At 47.3% G+C, this 20,111-nt stretch overlaps 1 protein-coding gene and 1 long non-coding RNA gene across 3 annotated transcripts in view; one reads left to right on the top strand and one right to left on the bottom strand.

The window, feature by feature from the left end:
* Positions 1-20,111, bottom strand: part of Egflam (EGF like, fibronectin type III and laminin G domains) — a 163,026-nt gene that overhangs the window by 6,005 nt on the left and 136,910 nt on the right. Inside the window, exons 17-20 of one of the 2 annotated variants that reach the window (XM_038321574.2) lie at positions 18,851-19,031; positions 11,549-11,572; positions 9,636-9,714; positions 6,480-6,623 (exon numbers count right to left, since the gene is read on the bottom strand). In XM_038321574.2, coding sequence (XP_038177502.1) covers positions 6,480-6,623; positions 9,636-9,714; positions 11,549-11,572; positions 18,851-19,031 — 428 coding nt within the window. The remainder of the gene's footprint in view (positions 1-6,479; positions 6,624-9,635; positions 9,715-11,548; positions 11,573-18,850; positions 19,032-20,111) is intronic. The other variant, XM_038321575.2, reaches the window with a different exon arrangement.
* LOC119808976 lies at positions 27-10,331 on the top strand. The gene is made up of 3 exons (XR_005284602.1): positions 27-664; positions 4,284-4,517; positions 9,535-10,331. It is a non-coding gene; the product is annotated as an uncharacterized LOC119808976 (long non-coding RNA).

Here is a 20,111-nt window from a genome sequence, read left to right as displayed (position 1 = left end):
CTTGTCAGCTTTGACTAATATGGACACCCAGTTAAGTAGAATCACATGACAGCTGCATTTTTTATGAGCACCTTCCTTCACATAGGGTAAGCACATCAGGGTGATTCAGGCCTGTATATAGAAGCATCCGTAGTGACGGTATTGGGACGAACGAGAAGAGTTTATCATCTGCATGGTTTGCACAGTGTTTCTCTGAAGTTCCCGTCCACCCTGAACCTCAGAATGTGGCCTTGTTTGGAAAGAGGGTCTGATGCAATTGAATCAATGAAGCCACACTGGGTAGGAGGGGCCATCAATCAATATGGCTTAGGTATCATTATTCAAAGAAATTGGAACACAGGGACACATGAAAGGGTACGTGGGATGAAGGCAGAGCTGGAAACACCAAGCATTGCCAGCCAGCACCAGGACCTCAGCCAGAACCACCAAAAGAACCTCCCTTGATCCTGCCAAGGAAGTGATGCTGGCAACACGCTGAATTTTGGGTTCCTAGTCTCCAGAAGTGTACAAGCACTGATTTCTTTTTTAATGTGATAAAATTCATTGTAATTTATTACAGAAGTCCTAGGAAGCTATGAAACATTTTCACTTTAAGAAAGAAAAAAAAAGTTATTGAAGAGTAAGCTGAACTCTAAAGAGTTGAAGAGACTTTGAAATCACAGAGGTGAGATATAAAATGGAATTTCTTGCATCCTCTGCCCAGCTATCTTTGATGTCAGCTCTACCTTGTAGCATTTTAACTCCCAGATACTTTGAAACCCTCCAGGAATCAGAAGACACGGGTGTGCTGACCGAGAGACAGCTCTCTTGACCCACTGAGCACGCAGTTATTCTAATTTAATTCAATCCAGCAAATATTTAGTGAGTGACTACTCTAGCCTGGGCAGGGAGCCAGCTGCCTAGACTTTCCCTGAGTGACACCATCCGAGCACGTGCTGATCTGAGTGGGGTCCACAGGGGCAGCTTTGCCCTCACTGGGGAAGGGAGCTGTCTAAACAAGGTGGGGGGGGGGGGGAGAGGAAGGCTCGAATGAGACGCTGGCTCCTTCCAGAGCACTCGAGACCCTTGTTCTGAGAACAGAGTGAGAATAGAAAACACTTGGTTTTCCCAGAGAAAGTTCTATAGCTCATTCATTTCATAACAGAGTCTCAAGGAAACAGCACAGCCAAAGAGAAGCCGTGGTAACTTAACAAACCACAGCGGGACAAAGCTGCCACTCACTCAGACCCTAAAGTCCGCACCACTTTCCAGCCTGCTTCTCCCGCATCAAATGTCTCTTATAAACTAGCCAGCAGGTGAGGCTTGTGATGAGTCCTTATGGGGAAACCAAATGTGTCTTGAAGGAAAGAGTGGCTGTGGGCCTGTAGGATGGCTTAGAGGGGAAATGTGCTTTCTGCAAAGCCTGGCTGCTGAGCTCAAGTCCCAAGACCCACATGGTGGAGGGAGAGAACTGGTTTCCACAAGCTGTCCTCTAATTTCCATGTGTGCACTATGGTTCACACTGGCACACACACACACATAAACACACACCAAACACACACAGTGTGGAAAGTAAAGATATGTAATAATTTTTAGAGAGGAACGAATATGAAGCAGAGTCAGGAGGTTGGCTAAGTGACTGCGTGTGGCTTTGCTGAGCAGTAGCATGGGTGATGTCATGGACACTCTAATTCTACAGACCTGCCTGGATCTTCTGTCTTGCCAACTTATGAGCTCTATCACGGTAGGCAATCACCTAATTCTATCAAGTACAGGTAAAGACACTTTCCTTGGGGGACTATAGGGAAGGTTCACTAACACAACACAGAGTAGGAACTAAAGAAACAATGTCACCAAACCAAAATTGTGGGGCTTGATGACGCTTATTCAGGAGGTTGACAACACACCCCGAGGAGAGGGGAGACCTGTGGGGGAGCGGAACCAAGGTGGTAAACATGTAACTAACACATCAAGAATGCCCAGGTCCTACACTCAGGTGACCTGTGTGTAACCGCAGGGAACCCCACTGGAATGTGCCAGTCAGTGCTGGGGTGACTAAAACATTTCCACTGTATTAGAACCAGGCAGGACAAAACATGGGCTTCATTCTTTTCCGAAGCCAATAGCTCTCTTACTCACTTGAAGGAACAGAACATGCTCATGGGAACTGAAATAGAGTTTGGCAGACAAGAATTCTACCATCATATAGATAGGACAACTCAGTTGGTTTCTCTATGACCTCCCTCTCCAACCCTGACTCCATCATTTCAGGCCCTGAAAAGAACCACCTGTTCATACTCTCCCTGGATCATTTGTTTAATACGCAGCATATGTATATGCATAGAAACATTTGCTGCATATAAAACAATGTAATATATATATACACACATATATAATATGCTTTGTCTGAGACAGGGTTGTCCTCAAACTTAACATGTAGCTAAGGCTGGCCTGCAACTTCTCCATCTTCCTGTTTCTACTTCCCGAGTGTTGAGACCCTAGCCACGCACCAACCCATCTGGCTCTACATATTTTAAATTGCACCAGGCTGTCCACTGAGCAGATACACACTACCTTGGGGTTATGCCTTGCTTTCAAGCCATAGAAGCAATGAATGAACGCTGGCCTGGCGGCTCTATCAATGTTACCCGACTCTGCCTGCTTTGCATAGGTTATCCTAAGCCACCTAGCTTGATGTGCACCAGTGGCTGACAGATTAACCAACAAGATAGGCAGCCTAGAAGTGGATCCGGGTCTGGCCTTTGGAAACTACTTGACCATCTTCAGGCCTTCATGGGGTACAGGTAGTGTTCCTTTTAAACCGTGGTACAGGGTACTTTACTGTGTCAGACCTCTTCTTTTCTCTCTGGTACCTGAAAGTGTTAAGTGGTCACAATAAGTGGGAAAAGCCATCACATGACATTTACAGTTTCCCGGCTGGTTTCGGTGATCCACACGCGACAGAGTAGAATGCGGAAAAACTACAATAAAACCGAAAGCCACACTCATTTCAGATAAGCATTTGAATTTCTCTCTGTGTGTTCAACTTGGCTTCTAAACTATCGGTGCCCAGCTCGAGGGCGCCATTTCTCTGCTCGCTCCTGTTCTCTGGCAGGAATGTCCGTGTGAGTTAGAGCAAAGGGTCTGAATTCAGGTGAGGGTAAAAGTTAGGGTACACTCGATTATCTCAGGATTTCTCTCCCATTTGTGTTAGAAACACTGCAACTGAAGGCGTAAGTCACAAACAATCCCACACCAGTTTGGAATTATGATTAATAGAATGGTTATTTATTTAAGGGGTAAAAAACTTACAGATCACCATCCCAGACAACAGCCCTCTGCGCAATCAGGAAGGGAGCCTAGTCGTTGGAAGTGGAGCTGGAAGCCAGAGAGCCAGTGGAGGGCAGTGGCTGCTTTTTGAAAGAGAGAGAGAGAGACCACGCCCCAAGGGGCTGGTATCTCAGTGGCTATTGGCTGAAGGAGCGGAAGGAGCTCCCGCAACACTGCAACCTTGAGTGGGTGTCCACACACCCAAGAGAATAGTGTGTACTCCAGCTAGGCCTCAGAGATCCAACTTCCTCGGGGCCAGAACATTTCGTTCTGATTATTATTTTTTTTTAATTTTTGAAACAAGGGCTCCTGTAGTTTACACAATCCAGAACTCATTATCAATCTGAAAATGGCCTTGAATTCCTGATCCCCTTGTCTCCACCTCCAAAAAGCTGGGATGATAGTTACATTTAGCCACATCTTCCCAGGTAAGGTACCGATCTTATCATGGTAACAGCAGCAGTAACGACTGCATTGTGCAGAACTGTCCTATAGGGCTTCATTACTCGGTTAGCTCACAGAGGCTGCAGCTTGCAGAGTCCAGGAAACACTCAGTGGAGGTGAGAGTTTGTATTCTCCTTATCACTAAAGACTGATTGTGTTTGACCCTGCACTTGGCCCTTCTCCAAAACTTAATTCATTTCATCCCCACAAAACCCTTCCAAGCAGCCTTTTCCTCACAGAAGCGAAGCCAGAGGCCGGGAGAAACAAAGTGACTTGCATGAGATCACACGGCCATGGGGATCAAGTGCATGGATCCCCAAGGACACTTCAGACCCTATTTCTCAGGGTGTGCTTTCTAGAACATTTGGGTTGCTTGGTGCCAATAAGATTCCAGTGCACATCCACACTAACTCAGTCAGAGCCTGGGGGTGGGCAAGCCTAGGAACAAGCTCCCCGGTGAAAGTAACTCACGGTGTGCAGGGGTTTGTAGACCACCTGCCTGTATCATACATAATCTTGCTTGTTCCCAGCCCTACCTCGACTTCCCTCGCAAGTGTGTTGAATGGATGGATAAAGAGAACTACCCAGATGAAAGTGCCCAGTGAGCAGCAATGGGTGACTCCAGACGCTGGTGCCAATCCTGGCCCTGCTTGGCCTCCAGAGGTGTCCACAGAGCACGAGAAAGCCCAGGGACAACTTCAGCACCTCAAGAGAGAGATGGTAACCCAGGGTATGAGTCCAAGATGGATCAAGCTATTAGAAAGGTAGGAGGAGTAGGAAGGGGCTGACAGTGGCTTTTCCAGGACCTGGGGCGAGAGCTGAGCTGGCAGCCACCCGTGGCCAGTTTTCTCGGGTCTCCATGCATTGAATTTAGTTGGCAGTTGAGGGGGAGTTGGGCCACCCCACCCTCCACTTAGCTACCATTTCAGTTCCCTTTTCTGGGTACAGCCAAGTACTTGAGGCCTGGGTGAGGTTAACCACAGGAAAACCACAAAGAAATGGCTTTGAAGCAGCAAGCCGACAGGGTGGGGAGGGTTCCTCCTCATCCGACCCTGGGGCCAATGAGGAATGGGGGCAGCGGTAGGGTCATAGGTCCGGGGAGAAGGCACCGCTGGAGAAGAGCTGCCCCTCACTTGGCAGTATCTGCTCCTCAACTACATTCCTCTACAATGTCCCCTGTCACAGGGCTGAATCACAGAGCCGGTGTCACCTGAGAGTCACATTCCCTCTCAAAATGTCTTTTCTTCAAATTCAACGGCTTCAGTAACCTCACCTGGCTGGCAGTAACCCCACTAGGCTCAGCACACACAACAGACCAAAGCCCTGGAATTTAGTCTTCATTATGTGTGTAGGTCAGCTTTCTCTCTGTTCGGACTGATTAATTTCTTACTATTTATTGAACACTTGGGGGTCCTCATCAGAGAGGGGGAGTGCTAATGGAGTTAAAGCTTAACAAACAGCCCCTACCATGGGAGAATATACCCCAGAACCAGAGCAGAGGCTCTCAGTGGATAACTGAACCTCTTGGTGAAATGGTCACAATGCTATCAGGTCAGGCTGGGGCCTGGGAACTGACATTTCTAACAAGTTCCCCAAGGGTGTGGCTACTTGGTGGCAACCCTCCTTTCACAGTCTTGATGCCCTGGTTTTTCATAGTTAACAAGACAGGCCCTCCCTTTAGAAATTGAGCTCTCACTCATTCTAGAAAAGAGAAGAATGGGGAGAAAGTGTCCGGGTAATTCTTTAACTGCTGCATAGCCATCCTGTTGACAACTTGGGGAGCAATATAAACTAACTTAAAAGGAGTAGCAGCTGTCAGGAAGGCATGGCGAATGCTTTTAATCCCAGCACTAGGGACGCACGTGGAGGCAAGGAGAGCTCAATGCATTTAAGGCCAACCTGATGTTTATAGAAAATTTCCAGGTCAGTCAAGACCAGGTAGTAAGACCCTGTTTCTAAAATAAAATAAAATGCATCCACACAGACAGGCACACACAGACACACACAAATAAAATTAATAAGAAATTAATCTTTAGAAAAGGAAGGCAGAGCTTCTCGGCAGGCCTTACTAGTTCCGCTCAAGCATTAACGAAGATCCAGGTGTTGGGTTGCTCCCTGCAGAGAGGAATCTGCAAATGTTTCTCCTCACAGAACACCACAAAGCAGCAGGCTCCCTAAGGCTACAGAACTAAGTCAGACAGAAGGAATTCAAAGACAAGGCTCCCTGAGTCAGATTTTTCTGACTCCCCAAGCTGACCAGTATCACTTTCACATCTTCCAGTCCACAAGCGGGGAGCTCGCAGCAGGGACGCATTAGAACAATGGGGACAGACTTTCCGCAGAGAGCCAGACAGTAAATCTTGAGACTTTGCCAAACAGTTCCCTTGGAAGCTACTTCCGTGTGTCACAGCCGCCGGAACGCAGTAAGAGACAATATATAGACAATCTATAAGAGACAAGATATATGGGCGAGTATGACAGTAGTCCAATCAAACTTGGAGCAAATCGGCACAAAAAAAAAAAAAAAGTGGTGTGAATTTGCCTCACAGGCATAGATGTCACTGATGGGGGGAAAATAGAGACAGAGATGAAGCTGGGGTCTTTGGCCACTGCCAACTCCAGCGGGGTGTGTTTGGGTTACTCCTGCACCACTCTTCCGCACCATCTGCACCGTCTAAGAAGAAACTTGAAGATGCAGCTGAGGGCAGAGCTTGGGAGGAAGTTACCTGAACACCAGGGCTCCATCCCGAAGGCCCAGGGAAATGAAGTCACTGTTAGGTCTCAAGGGACTGTCCCCCCTCCACAGCAACAGGCCATCCTTGGTGGTCGTCTTAAACCTCATGAAGGCATTTGATCTGGCTCCCGACACCCTGGAGGAAATGCACAAGGGAGTCCGTGAAATCAAGCACCAGCATCTCTTTGGAGTCATCCCTGACTTCCCTAAGCAACCAGATGTGGAGATAAACTTCCATCCCTGCACCTACACGCACTAGGCTTGTAGAAGGAGCTCTAACCCCTGCTAGTCACGGAGCTCATAAAACATCCTGGATGCTCAGTATCTGACACTGCAAGGGAACACTTGCAGAGGAAGACTTTGGCTGGTGTCACAGTCCCAGGCAGGTGGCCTGATGCACCAGACTTTTTCCTTTCCTGCCCTATTACTCAATGTCTCTTGGGAAGCGGCTCCTCATTTCCCAGCAGAAAGTGGGCTTCGCAATTTCTACAAGGCTCAAATCAGTAGTTTTTTGGGTCTAATAATGGCAATGAAAGACCAGCATGGTCAGCAGTGACAGTCCTTGGGCCTTTCTGGAGGGGAGGGGGAGATGGTCACAGTAGGGGTTCTCAAAGGAGGTGGCTGTTGGTCTTGGAAGGGTGACATAACAGATTCCTAGAGGAAATCACAGGAAGCTATGAGGATAGTGGGTGTCCAGCAGAATGGCTTTTGGGCTGTATGCATCCACTGGAAGAGGCTCCCGGGCTCCTATGTGCCTCTCACTTCCTAAGGCTAGTTTAGAAACTCATCTGGCTAAAATGATCAACGTTCCTCTGATGGGGCCTAAGAGGCTCCAGCAAAAGATGAGGCAGAAGGAAATGTAGTTAATATTGCCATTAACAAGACACTACTAGAACCTAAAGCCAAGGCTCTTGGAGTTTAGATGGTCAGATCTTCCCAAGCTGGCCAGTGCCACATCCATGGCTTTTACGCAGCCTGCGGGGCATATACAGTAGCATCAAGGGACACAGACGAGGTCTATTTTTTCCTTACCCATTCTGGTAAGAAGAATGGAGAGAAAGTGTTTTTCTTTCCATCTTCCCATCAGGGGTACCATCACCCTGTCTCCCTCACACCTAGTTGCAGAGTTCTCTGATGCATTCAGTAGTGAATACTGGCGGGCTTCCTGTCTAGGCTTGCCATGGCCTGGTCTAGACAGCAAGGCTCCAAGCTTGTCTTCCTCACGCAGGAAGCCCAACAGACCAGCTACTGGCAATTCAGCCCTGAAAATTCCCCCAGGGAACCTTCTAGTCTCTGACTCTGATCCCATCTTCCCTGCCCCCCTTGGCAATATGGACTGGCATGAACCAGTCAAGTTAATTTTGCTTCTCTTATCAATGCTTGAATTAAGAGCAGACATATAACTTACTATCCAATTTACCAAGAGGACTCTGGGGGAAGCTTCTATCTCTTTAATGAGAACCCTTTACACTTCCATAGGACATTGCCTAATTTGATAATCATCTTATGAGTGTCCTATGAGCAGTTAGGGAATTTGCTGAGGGTAGCATGACAGACATATAAACGAGATTTGGGGTCTTTGGGGACAGAGCAGATTCTCTGGATTGATCAGCCCAGCTAAAGACTGTACTTACTAGAGTAAATCATCTTCCTGTTTAGGACATTTTAAACTGTTTTATGTCACTTGATCCTCTGAAGGCATCAAGCTGAAATAGATCATGAACACTTCCATTTGCATAGCTTCACATGGGTGCACACGTGCCTACCTGCACACATCAACACATGTGCTCTCCGTCTCCCACTGCCACCATGGCAGTAGCTCCCCTTAACTGTTGGTGGCCTCTGTAAGCACTGGAGGCTGATGACTTGGGCTCCTTACAAAACACTCTGCCTTGGGGGACTGAATGACCTTCTGTCGTAGGGAGGAAAGGACCAAAGAAGGAAGAAAGCGTACCTTGGCTGGAAATGCATCTCACAGAAATCCTCATACCAAGGCAATAAGCAGAAGCTGTGATTTGGGAAGTAAAGCAGGGACTACTTCCTCCCACAAACCCATCCCTCTCAATCCTTCCTAAACAGTCCATCAACTGGGAACCAAAAAAAAAAAAAAAAAAAAAAAAAAAAAAAAAAAAAAATGAGACTATGGTAGCTATCCTAATTAAAATCACTGTAATAGTCTGATATGCCTACAGTCACACCAAATGATCCAGAAAAATGATCTTTCAATCAATTTTGTTTCCCCAAACTCTAAATTCTGACCTAAAGCAGGGTGGCTTTAGAATAAAGACTTGTCATCTGTAATATGAACCCAATCTAAAGGCAAAGGAAAATTCTAGAACAATTTGCTAATGGTTGAAAGGTAGATGAACATTATCACATTATCAATGACACAGCACCAAGAGACAAATTGAAGTTGCCAACAGCAAGCTTGGCTGGATAGAGGATTCCCTAAGAGCCAACTTCCCTCCTTGCCACATATACAGGCTGCTTGAAATTCTAGCCCATCCCTGCCTCCAGGGACCAGAAGCTGTAACTTGGGCATTTGTATGATGCCTTCTGTCCTTATGCCATGCTCTTCTGTCCACATGAGGAAATCTGAGCAATCTCCACTGCACAGGCAGAGCCCCGGGAGCATAGTCAGCCTCTGCTCCTGGAGACATGGGTACCGGTCTGGGATGCAGGGGCTCTGAGCTATGTGTCTGGCTGGGAGCAGCTGCGTCCTACAACAGGCTCCAGGCAGATCTGCAGGCTATAGCACAGAGTAGCATAGAGCTAAGAGCCCCACTAAGGTCATGGGTAGGGGGTATGTCATCACACTCCAGCCGCAGGAGCATCTAATTCCTTCCTCCTCACAAACTGGAACACTGGAAACCCCAGGGGCAAGCAAGTCACATTCTTTCAGGCCCTTTGACCAGAAAGCTTTGGAGTGCTTTTAACAAATGGGGTTGTTTTGGAAGACTAAGGCCTTCGAGTTTAGTTTATTTGTTTTGTTTTGTTCTTGATTCTATGTTTATTTCATGTGCCCCACCCCCACCCCCTGTCCACAGGGAGAATTATTGTCTGGCATGGAAGATAAGGATAAGCTCTGGGAGTGATGTTGAGAGACTGACATCCAGGGAAGAAGCAAGCTGCGGCGCTGGTGCATTACCTCTTGAGGATATCTGGGTTGTCATAGGTCAGGTAACTGCGGCCGATGAACTGCGGGATCTCGATGGCTTCCGTAATCGCTGAGACAGAACAGAAAATGGAGGTTATGTGGCATGTGGCCCTCTTGACCTCTCTGCTCATACCCATGTCAGTAACATGGCCCGAAAGCTAGCCATGGAATGTGGCATTTGACAACTTGTCAGCCCCTTGCTCTGGGCTGAGCAAGCACTGGTTGGGCTCACGGCAGCTTGGCCCAGTGGCCTGGCAGTGGTTTCTCCCCTTTCTCCCTTCCCTGGGGGCTGGCGGTCACTGTCACTGTCCTTGGCACTGCTGTGAAGGCCTTGCAATGTGCTGAAACTTGAACTGTCCCCAGTGCTTCTTGGAAGCTGGAGGAGAGCCTGAACCATGTGGAGAGCAGCTGGGGATAACCCCAGAGTCGTGCCAAGGGAGGCAGAGAAAGTCATCCCCAAACAAAGTCCAGTGGGGTTCTTTATTTAGGGATCATCTACCGAACTCCTACAGCTCTGGTGAGAGAATAGTGAGTGCAGTGTTTGAGCTCTGGGTCTTCTCTCAGACACGAGCAATTGTACAAAGCCCTCACCCGGAACTCATGGAGAAGCACAAATAGAGGACAGAACGGGCCCAGGGCTGCCCCCCCCCCCCCGCCCCCTTGCTAAGACTACAGCAGACCCTGAACCAGAACAGCTGCCTCATGCTGGCTCCTGCCCGCCCCTCACTTTCCAGTATTTTAGAAGTGAATTTCCTTCCTCCCGATTTCTCATCACTTGGTTTCCCTGAGGAATCACCCTTTCGTACACATCAAAAGGACAGGCATGTGTGGTGTGTGGTGTCACAGGCTGGGATGTGCGAAGGGGGTTTCTGGGAGAAATAACCACGCCACCTTCTTCCTCTTTGGAAGGATACAGAAGTAACAGCTTAATGAAACCAAGGTAGAACACACCTCAAATTAAAAAACAAAACAAACAAAACCAAAACAAAAAAAAAATTGTGTGTAAAACAAGAGAATGACTAGCCGATGAAACGAGGTTTCAAGAAGGCATGGCGTAAGGACTCCAAACCCAGGGAAGAAAATGTATCATTTGGTGCTGTGGACAATGGGGAGAGCTTAAATTTGACTTTTAAACATAGAAAAGAGAATGAGAGAGAAAGGTTACTGGATAGACAGCCTCTGGGCCAAGAAGGGGGAGGGGGGGACACAAACCGTGAAAGCTAAAGAAGGGAAGCAAAAAGGGGAGCAGAGGTGATGGGGTGAAGGGAGAGTACAAGGTGAAGGAAGGGGAAGAGGAGGAAGAAGAGGAAGGGCAGGGAGCTCTTGGTAGAGGGACAAGACCCTTATTTCCGGAACTGTGTGCTGAAAAGGAAGTAGAAGGAAAGCACCCAGCTGACTGGCATTTTGGACCAGGGCCCAGCTGACTGGCATAGGAGCCTGGCCCTGGCCTAAACATAACCAAGAAGGCCCCAGTGGGCTCTGCTTACTCCAGGGTGGGAGGCACAGCTTGGCCCCTTCATTGCTGTTGTTGGCCCTACTTGCGGGCCTATGTCCAACAGCCATCCTTCTCTTTGGGCTCCTTCAAATGGTTATGATGTGTTTGTCACAGGTCAGCTCTGCAAACAGAGCCTCAGAAGGTGCCTGTCTGTGGAAGCTAAGTCCAGCTGGGTGCCAGCTAACCCCCTCCCCACCCAGTTTAGCACCCTCCAAAAAACTAGGAGAAAGCCAGCATGGGGGTCCACTCCAGAAGGCAGATCCCTGGTAGCTTGACTGGTGTGTCTGATGCCCACCCCATCTCCCTTCTGCCTACAGTTGGCTGCACTGTGCTCTTGGCCTGGCCCAAGCAGGCAGGCTCTGGCAGGGGCCCGAGCGGTTCAGTCTCTCCCAGGACTTACTGTACTTACTATTGAGGCAGTAGTTCCCACACTCTGCCAGGTGCCAGCGTGCAAAAGAAAGGGAGAGTCAGCACTCAGAGACATTGCAGTCTACAGGGATTCACTGGGAACCAGATCTGCCCGCTTCACAAAGCCCTTTTGTGGACAGAATGGAGGCCAGGCTGCTCTAAGAGCCCCTGGAAGTTTCTTCAGGGCATGATTAGTGTTGTTCCCCTCCCTCCCCCGCCCCATCCTGCTGAGCTTATTGCAATTGAGGGTTGCAGAGAACTAAGGATACATTTATCATAAGCTCCCAAGGCTCCACTGTCAACCCACCTTCCTATTACCCCTAGAAAAATGGCTCGCTGCTTGATGCTGTTCTCTAGTTTCAGGCTGCATGTAATCAAGGAACAACAATCAGCCGACCAGCCACACATTCACCCAACTGGCCTTTGCAGGAGCCTGTGACCAAGCTTTCTCGTGATTAACGAAGGGCCAGGCATTCTCCAGAAACCACACCATTTCGTACCAGGACAATGCCTTCATTTACTCAGCGCATGCGGGCGTGTAGGTAAAAAGCTGTTCCATTCAAAAATACCAGCTCTAGAAGTGACCACCAAGCCCATTTCCCAACCTTCGTGGTTTAAGTTTTATTATAAACAAGTTTATATTTTAACCTAACCTTTAGAGCTGACCTTTCCTGCGTTCTTTCTTTTGTGGCAATGGCCTGACTCATGCATTAATGAAAATTAAAAATTAAAAATTCCCTCACACCTATGTGCTACAGCATGTGCCATCAGGTGGTGCCAAAACTGCCAACGAAGAGTAGCATTCCATGAGCAAGTTTCACCCCCCACCCAAGAGAATCTCCCACTTGAGATATTTAGAGTTTTTGAAAAAGAGTCGAAAGAACAATTCTCTTTGGCAAACACACTCATATGCAGTTAGACAGAGAGGACCGTGAGGGTGCCATAGTCCCGCTGTCTCAACATCCACGAGGCTAGTGGGCAGCATTACTTCTGGGTACACCTCAGGGCCAGAGAACAATAAGACTGGTCAACTGGTCAACCATCAGGGCAGAATACACCACTTGGTCCATAATTCTTTGGTGTACAGGCTGAGCAATTCAATCCCCATAAACTCTGAAGCTTTTTGAATGCTGACACCTAGAAAATCCCACACTCAACATAGTGGCATGGGTCTCATTCAAAAGGTGGGCATGCTAAAGAAGATCCCAGAAGATTGCTTCTGGGATCTACAGGAAAGGTACTTATCAGAAACACAAATAAACCTCATATTTAGATTTGAGTGCCATTGTCAAGATATCTCTTCATGTATATACATGTATTCCAAACACTAAAGAAGTCTCTAATTGGAAATGTTTTTGATCCCAAGCACTTTGGATGGGGTATATACAACCTAATTTAGTAGTTACAATACATAGAAACAAATAAAACCTTTAATTTATTTATCTATCCTACTAGGCCTGCAACTAACTAAAGATCAGTGTACCTCAGACACTCCCATTTTTCCAGTGTTTAATGAGGTACCATCCTATAAAAACAAATTCCCAGCAATAGGCATGACTTGCATGTTTTAGTAACAAGTGTTTGTGAGTGGTCTTTAAAAAGTGGGGTTTACATCTACTGAAGCAGTTTTCTTCCACAATGACACAAATAAACAAAAAGATTTGTTTAATCACCCAAATCAGCTCTAGCAACACACAAATTTGCTAAGATCAGCATAAAACATCCAAATGCCGAACTTGTGCTAAATCAGCTTTGCTCAGGCAAGAGAGATCTACCGAAGAACCTAGCCTTGCTCAGGAATGTTATGCCTCAGGCTCTGGCCCTGTCTCCAAGGTTGTTGGCTTTGAGGTGTGGCAACAGCCCACTTGCTATGGAGAAATGGCGCCATCTAGTGGCCTCCCTGATTCTGCACCACCTGTGTCCCAGGCTTTTTCAGGAATGAAAGACAGGGATCACAGCTAACAAGTTATTTTGCAGGTGTGTGTGTGTGTGTGTGTGTGTGTGTGTGTGTGTGTGTGAGAGAGAGAGAGAGAGAGAGAGAGAGAGAGAGAGAGAGAGAGAGAGAGAGAGAGAGAGAGAGATGGATTGTTTCTCTCTTGCCTCTCTCTCTCTCGCTCTCTCTCTCTCTCTCTTCCTCTCTCTCTCTCTTTCTTTCTTTCTTCTTTTTTGTCGTTCTTTTCTTATCTTCTTTCTCTCTCTTTCTCTCTTTCTCTCTCTCCTCTCTCTCTCTCTCTCTCTCTCTCTCTCTCTCTCTCTCTTCTTCTTTCTTTCTTCTCTTTTCTTTCTTTCCTCTCTTTCTCTGCCTCGCTTTCTCTCTTTTCTTTCTTCTTTTTGTTTTCCCCTTTTTCTCTCTCTCTCCTTTTCCTTTCCTTTTTTGCTTCTTTTTTTTCGCTTGTCCTCGCGCGCTTTTTGCTATGAGTTAGGAGAACCCCAAGAAAAACAGCTTTGTCCTATGTTCACCCCTGAGGCACCCCCAAGGCACTTCAAATATAGTAAAGGCTCTGAGAAGTCCCCCTAAAAAAACAAACAGCACCCGTCCCCAAACACCTCTATTAAAGATTCTACAAGGCTAAGGACAAATCACAACTTTTGACTGTGGGCAACTGAAAATTGCAAATTCAGAGCCAAATTGTCTTGTGCTATCTTTAGCCTCCTTAATTGCCACCCATTGTCTACCCTCTGTCTGACCCAAAGTCTTCGTGGGACTGTCGCATGAAATCTTGGGATGCATTAACAAAGCGCTAGCTTCCAGCAAGCCAGAAGCTGAGAACGTCACCAGACCACATCTGAGACCTATACCATGCATTTTCCTGCTTTCCCGCAACCCACCCACTTATCTGATGTCCCCACCAATGAATTTTCACAATGCCTTGATGAATCACCTTTTGCTTTCTATCACTATAAACACCCCAGGAAACCATTTACGTTGGAATGGGGTATTGGAGGCAATCTGAATTTGTATTCCCAGCAATCTGAATTCATGAGTAATGCCACTCAGATTTGGCTCCAGCATAAACTATTTCTCATTCCTTTTGAGACAAGAACTGTGTTGAATTAACAGCGGTTAACTGTTTAACTCAGAATTATCCAAGTTTATCTGACCACAGATCCCAGCTCCCGTCTGGTTCGTGTGAAAGCATCTGTTTGTAAGTGTTGGGGAGGATGTAAAGGGGGAACGGCATGAAGAAACCAGTCACTAATAGACCTGGAAAACCCTTCCCACGGTTTGAAAGGCTGAGCTCTAAAATCCTGACAGCTTGCTTAGACACAGGGACCTGGAGGGACTGAGAACCTTGGTGGTAAAGATTCATGAGAATGCAGAAAAGAGGAAAGAAAGGCCCACGATGGAAGCAGTGTCCTGGGGGTCAGCCTTGCTGACATCCCTCCTGAGATGAGAAAGGATCTCACTACAATAGTATTGCATGAGGTGCTATAGTTTGGTGGGGAAAGATTTCTACAACAGAGCCTTCAGATCCATGGTGAGGAGACCCATGAAGTCTAGCCCTGTGCTTTTGTTGATGCCAGAAGTGATGTCTGGAGCAGAGCAGGGCCCTCTATTTCCTGGAGCCTCATGGTGTCTGAGGTTGAAACTAGGGGTCTTGATTCTGTGTAACTCCAGATGCTAAAGAGGAAGCTGGACCCTTGGATCCCCTCAGAGGCTATGTGGGCAGTGGTGCTGCCCTCTCCTACCTCACAGGGAGGACAAAAAGTATGTCTGCTGCATGTGTGTGTGTGTGTGTGTGCGTGTGTGTGTGTGTGTGTGCGTGTGTGTGTGTGTGTGTGCATGTGTGTTGTGTGAGCATGCGTGTGTACGTGTGTGTGTACATCTGTGTGTGTGTGCACGCGCTCATGCTCCCCATGGTGGTCTGCAGACCTGCACAGATTTGGAATCTTTTTTTCACCCCATCTTCCTACGACATCAAAACACGAGGAAAAGTGTCAGATGACCTGACTACAACCCTAAGGGGTATAGAGGAAGCAGAGGAATGATCTGGAAAACCATCTTCCTCTTGGAGGAAGTGCTCTTTGAGTGGCTTACGTGAGATCTGGTTCTGGATTTCATGCTATAGGCCTCTCCTTGCTGAAACTAACAATAAAAATAGCGAAACCAGAGGGAATACATGCAACCACAGTGCTTGAGGAGCTGAAGCAGGAGGGTCAGCAATTCAGGGTCATCATAGGCTGCACAGTGAGCACCAGGCCAGCCTGGTGCTGAGCTACATATCAAGACCAGGCCTAAGAAATTCATAGGCAACAACAAAACAACAACAAAACCAAACTAGATAAGCTTCAGTGGAGGGTGTTTAGGACAGGTTCTTGTTTTGAAGTTTAGTTTTATTATGAGGTCGGAAAAGTTTCCAGCTGCTATATGTAGAAGAATCACCTTGCTAAATGTCGCAGGCTTCTCCCTGACAACTGCAGAGGGTTTCTAAGCATTCTGGGTTTTTGAAGCTTTGGATCTGGCCCAGTTCACAGTGTCTTCCTTCTCTAAGGAAATGTGACCACTGCCTATCTTCCTTCCCTTTCTTCCCAACCCAATGGAGAAGTTACCCAAAATGACAGCAGCGTTGTCGGCCACCAGGCCACCACCCACAGTTACCTGCCTACTGCAACCTGAAGAAACTGTCACAGAGCCCCTTTAGTCCTCCCAGGCCATTGACACGGGAGTGGAGATACAGGCTGGAGGCAGTCCCTCCCATATACGGTCCTTCCCGTTTCCTAAGCAGTATTTTCATTTCAGAGCTGGAGGGGACACTAGAGCAACGTGCAGGGCATCTGAGAGTTCCCCAGTTTTTAGCCTGCTTTGCTGGGAAAGAGTCATGGCCTACTCCCTCAGATCTTGCAGGAGCCCAGGCTCTGGCTGAGGTCTGCCCTGCCGTGCTCATAAGATCTGTTTCTCACTGGCTATGAGCCTAGAGTCTCAGAGCCACTATGTGAACACATCATACCTGATCCAGACAACGTCTGTATCAGGACACAGGCTAACAAGAGCATAACCTGCCCTTGCCTTGTTATCACCCCAAAGCTGAGTGTTCACATAAGCCCAGACCTTATATTCAGACTATTAGTGTCAGAAGCAGGCTTGACAAGGTCTATTGTGACCCTCCAGACTTAGAGTCAACACTGAAGAATAAGCCCCAAATTCAAGTTGTATTCTTCTGTGTGTGTGGGGGGGGGATATTTATGCACACATAGTATATACATATGTAAGAGTTCATGCTGTTGTGTGCACACATGTCGTATTTGTATGTGGAAGACAGCAGTTGACATTAGGTGTCTTTCTCAGTCAGTCGCAACCTCTTTCTTTCTTTCTTCCTTCCTTCCTTCCTTCCTTCCTTCCTTCCTTCCTTCCTTCCTTCCTTCCTTTCTCATTTTGTGTGTTTTTTTGTTTGATTGTTTTTTTGAGACAGGGTTTCTCTGTGGCTTTGGAGTCTGTCCTGGAACTAGCTCTTGTAGACCAGGCTGGCCTCGAACTCACAGAGATCTTCCTGCCTCTGCCTCCTGAGTGCTGGGATTAAAGGTGTGCGCCACCACCACCCGGCTTATTTTTTATTTTTGAGGCAGGATCTCTCCCTGAAGCTGGAGCTCATCAGTTCCACAAGACCAGCTGGCTGTTGAGCCTCAGTAGTTTCCTGCCCTCACGTTCTAAGTCCTAGAATTTTAGTGCACGTGGTGTCATACCAGGCTCTTTCCATGGGTGCTGGGGAGCTGAACTCAGGTCTTTATGTTTACAAAGCAAGTCCTTTACCAACTGAGCCATTTGCCTTGACTCCAAACCCAGTTTTCTAAAGGAACAGGCCACTCCTTAAGTAGGCACTTCTTCAAATATTATTCCTCAGAATTAGAATCTGAGATTCATAAAGTTACTCTTAATTTGCTTTTTATTTTCAAAAAAAAGAAAAAAAAGTATGACGGCGTGCTCTATCAGACAGACTCCTGAAGTCATTTAAAGGTGAGAAATGCTACTAAGCTGTTTAACTGGCAAATTGGTACCTTTTTATATTCTCCACAGCTGCTGTAAATAATTCCTTGGCATTCCCATGTACAAAATATCTACCCGTAAAATTTAGAGTTTTTTTCTTTTGGTAGAAATAGGGCCCCTGTAGTGGTGAATCACGGGAAGGCAAGCACAGGGCTTTCACAGGTTCATTGACTTATCTCTTTCAGGCCTGTTCGCTTCCATCAATAACAGCTCTAGGGCAGGGGGCCATTCTGACTGGAAATGAGATGGTCTGTGTGACCAGGAATGTGGTACCTATGGACAGGTACAGACCACTACCCGATGCCAAGACCAAGGCTTCTGCTTCCCTAAAGTAGGTAGAGGAAGGCTCAAGCAGGGTCTGTAGTTTGTGGCCCTTCCAACCTTTCAGACAGAGCCTGTGATGGGAGCTCACAGCATCTGCTAGGGAGCTTATTTTTCTCATCAGTGATAATGGTGGCTAGTATCAGGGTGACAATCAGCAGGAAGCCTTCACCATGTTTCTACACATTGCCTCATATGGTCGGTACTGCAGTCTCCGGTGAATGAGAACATTTGGGACCCAGATGGGTTCAATAGCATGGAATAGAGCACTGGACAGAAGGCTGTGCATACTGTAGCTTAGAGAACTAATGCACTGTTCATAGTTTTCTACATTTGGGCAGCATTTCTCTTTACAGCATCCAAAGGTTTCTCAGGACATAAGCAAAGGCACTCCTTGGCCAAGATGCTCTTGGAGTAGCTCAAAAGCACAAATCCTTAAGTCCTTGCTGTGTCCAGGTTAACCTTTCGGAAAAGAGCCTACGAGAGGACTCTTAGGGAAGAGTCAGGGTAGGTGTCGGAAAGGCCCTTTACCTACTCTTACAGAGTTACTTTAGGACTGAAATCTTCTTAAGCAATTATAGTAGCATATATGATGTAACAGTTACCTGATATGTTGCTGAAGTTGCTGATCAAAATGACCAGGACCTGTATTGTCAATTCTCCCTTCAAGAGTACTGCTCTCACCAACCCTGGTAGCATGGGACTGTAATGCCAGCATCTTAGGAGGTTGAGGCAGTAGATTGTAAATTCAAGGCCTATATGGACTCTAGATGAGCTTAAGGCTAGCCTGGGAAAGTTAGTGAGACATTCTTTCAAGATAAAAAACCTATAGAAAGGATTGGGCATGCATTTCAGTGACAGAGTGCTTGCCGAATGTGTGTGTGAGGTTTTGGCTTCATGGCTCAGTACTGTGGGGAGAAAAGAAACTAGAGTGGTCCCCATAATTCAGTTTGTGGCCTCCATGCCCTCCATGCAGCCACATTAAGACCCCAAATGTACCTTTCTGGCAGTTCACGCCCTCGAAGCCCAAGGGGCAGTCACACTCATAGCCCTCCTTCCTGGGTCGACAGCTGCCCCCGTGGGCACAGGGGTTTCCCACACAGGGGTGGGCTGCATTCTCCACGTTCACTCCAGATGTGAAGTCATGCTTCACGTGGATGGGCCGGTCATTCAGGATGATCTTAGGATACAGAAACAGAGAGAAATCAAGACTTGGGAAAACAAACTTGCTGCTTACCAGCCCGAGCTACACATAATGGCAGAGGTTAACCAAAGGAAGAAAATCTCCATGCTAATCTGGCCGTCCTTCAGATGAAGGGGAACAGAAGGGTTGAGTTCTACACTTAGGGGAAGCCGCAGACGGGAGCCCTCTCTGGTGATCAGTGACCTCAGAAATGGCAGCATTTCCCTCTGCAGGGACAGGAAGCAAACAACTCAAAACAGCTTTAGTAAATCCCTGAAACTGACCAGATACTAGGGCTCTTCCTCAGGGAAGTATCTAAACAGTAAAGCCTGCTGAGGGACAGACAAGCCAAGCTACAAAGAAGATTATCAGGCAGATCTTCCTGGGAGATGTGTAGGCCTAGCAGCCTGAAAGAAACGGAGGTGGCCAATAATCTGGAAGAAACAGAGACCAGACAGACTACATAGAAGAGGATTGGACTGAGAGTCTCTGGGAAAGGAAATTCCAACCTGTTGCGCCACCTGTAGGTGCTGCGATGCAGGTTTCTTCTGACTGAGTTGTCACCCATGCTGGTGGGCTTTGGTGATGCAGTTGTTTTTGAATGACTTCTGCGGCTGTAAGTGACCTCTCACCTATATTTCTGTAGGTCAGCTTTCTTGTATACTTCCTCTATACTGTGTGATGTCACCTACATCAGAACCCAAGCCTCATGGACTCTCCCACTGCCCTTGTCTGTCTTCTTCAACATTTCTGAGTTCCCTCCCTCTCCACATCAGCTCAGACTTCCCCTTTGCTCCACTGAGCATATACTTCCCGAGGCAGGGAGCCCTGTTCCTCCTTTCCTGGCAGATGGCTCTAGGCAAAGTAATAATATATTCCTGGAGAATGCTACTGGGTGACTTACCTCCTCCTAACTCTTGAGCCCTTAACATAGCATGCAGAATGGCCACGTCCATGGAGCTGCTGCTGCTAGCTTTGCAACACTGAGAGAGAGAGAAGTACCCTGGGGACCCCCGTTGCCTGGGGTGCTGCCTGGCAGAGATGTTTCGTACTAGAAATCTGCGTCCTTTTCCAAAG

Source organism: Arvicola amphibius, chromosome 3 (genome assembly GCF_903992535.2).
Source record: "Arvicola amphibius chromosome 3, mArvAmp1.2, whole genome shotgun sequence".
Classification (NCBI taxonomy): domain Eukaryota; kingdom Metazoa; phylum Chordata; class Mammalia; order Rodentia; family Cricetidae; genus Arvicola; species Arvicola amphibius.
The sequence above is the reverse complement of the archived record's forward strand: the minus strand, read 5'-3'. Positions and strand labels throughout refer to the sequence as shown.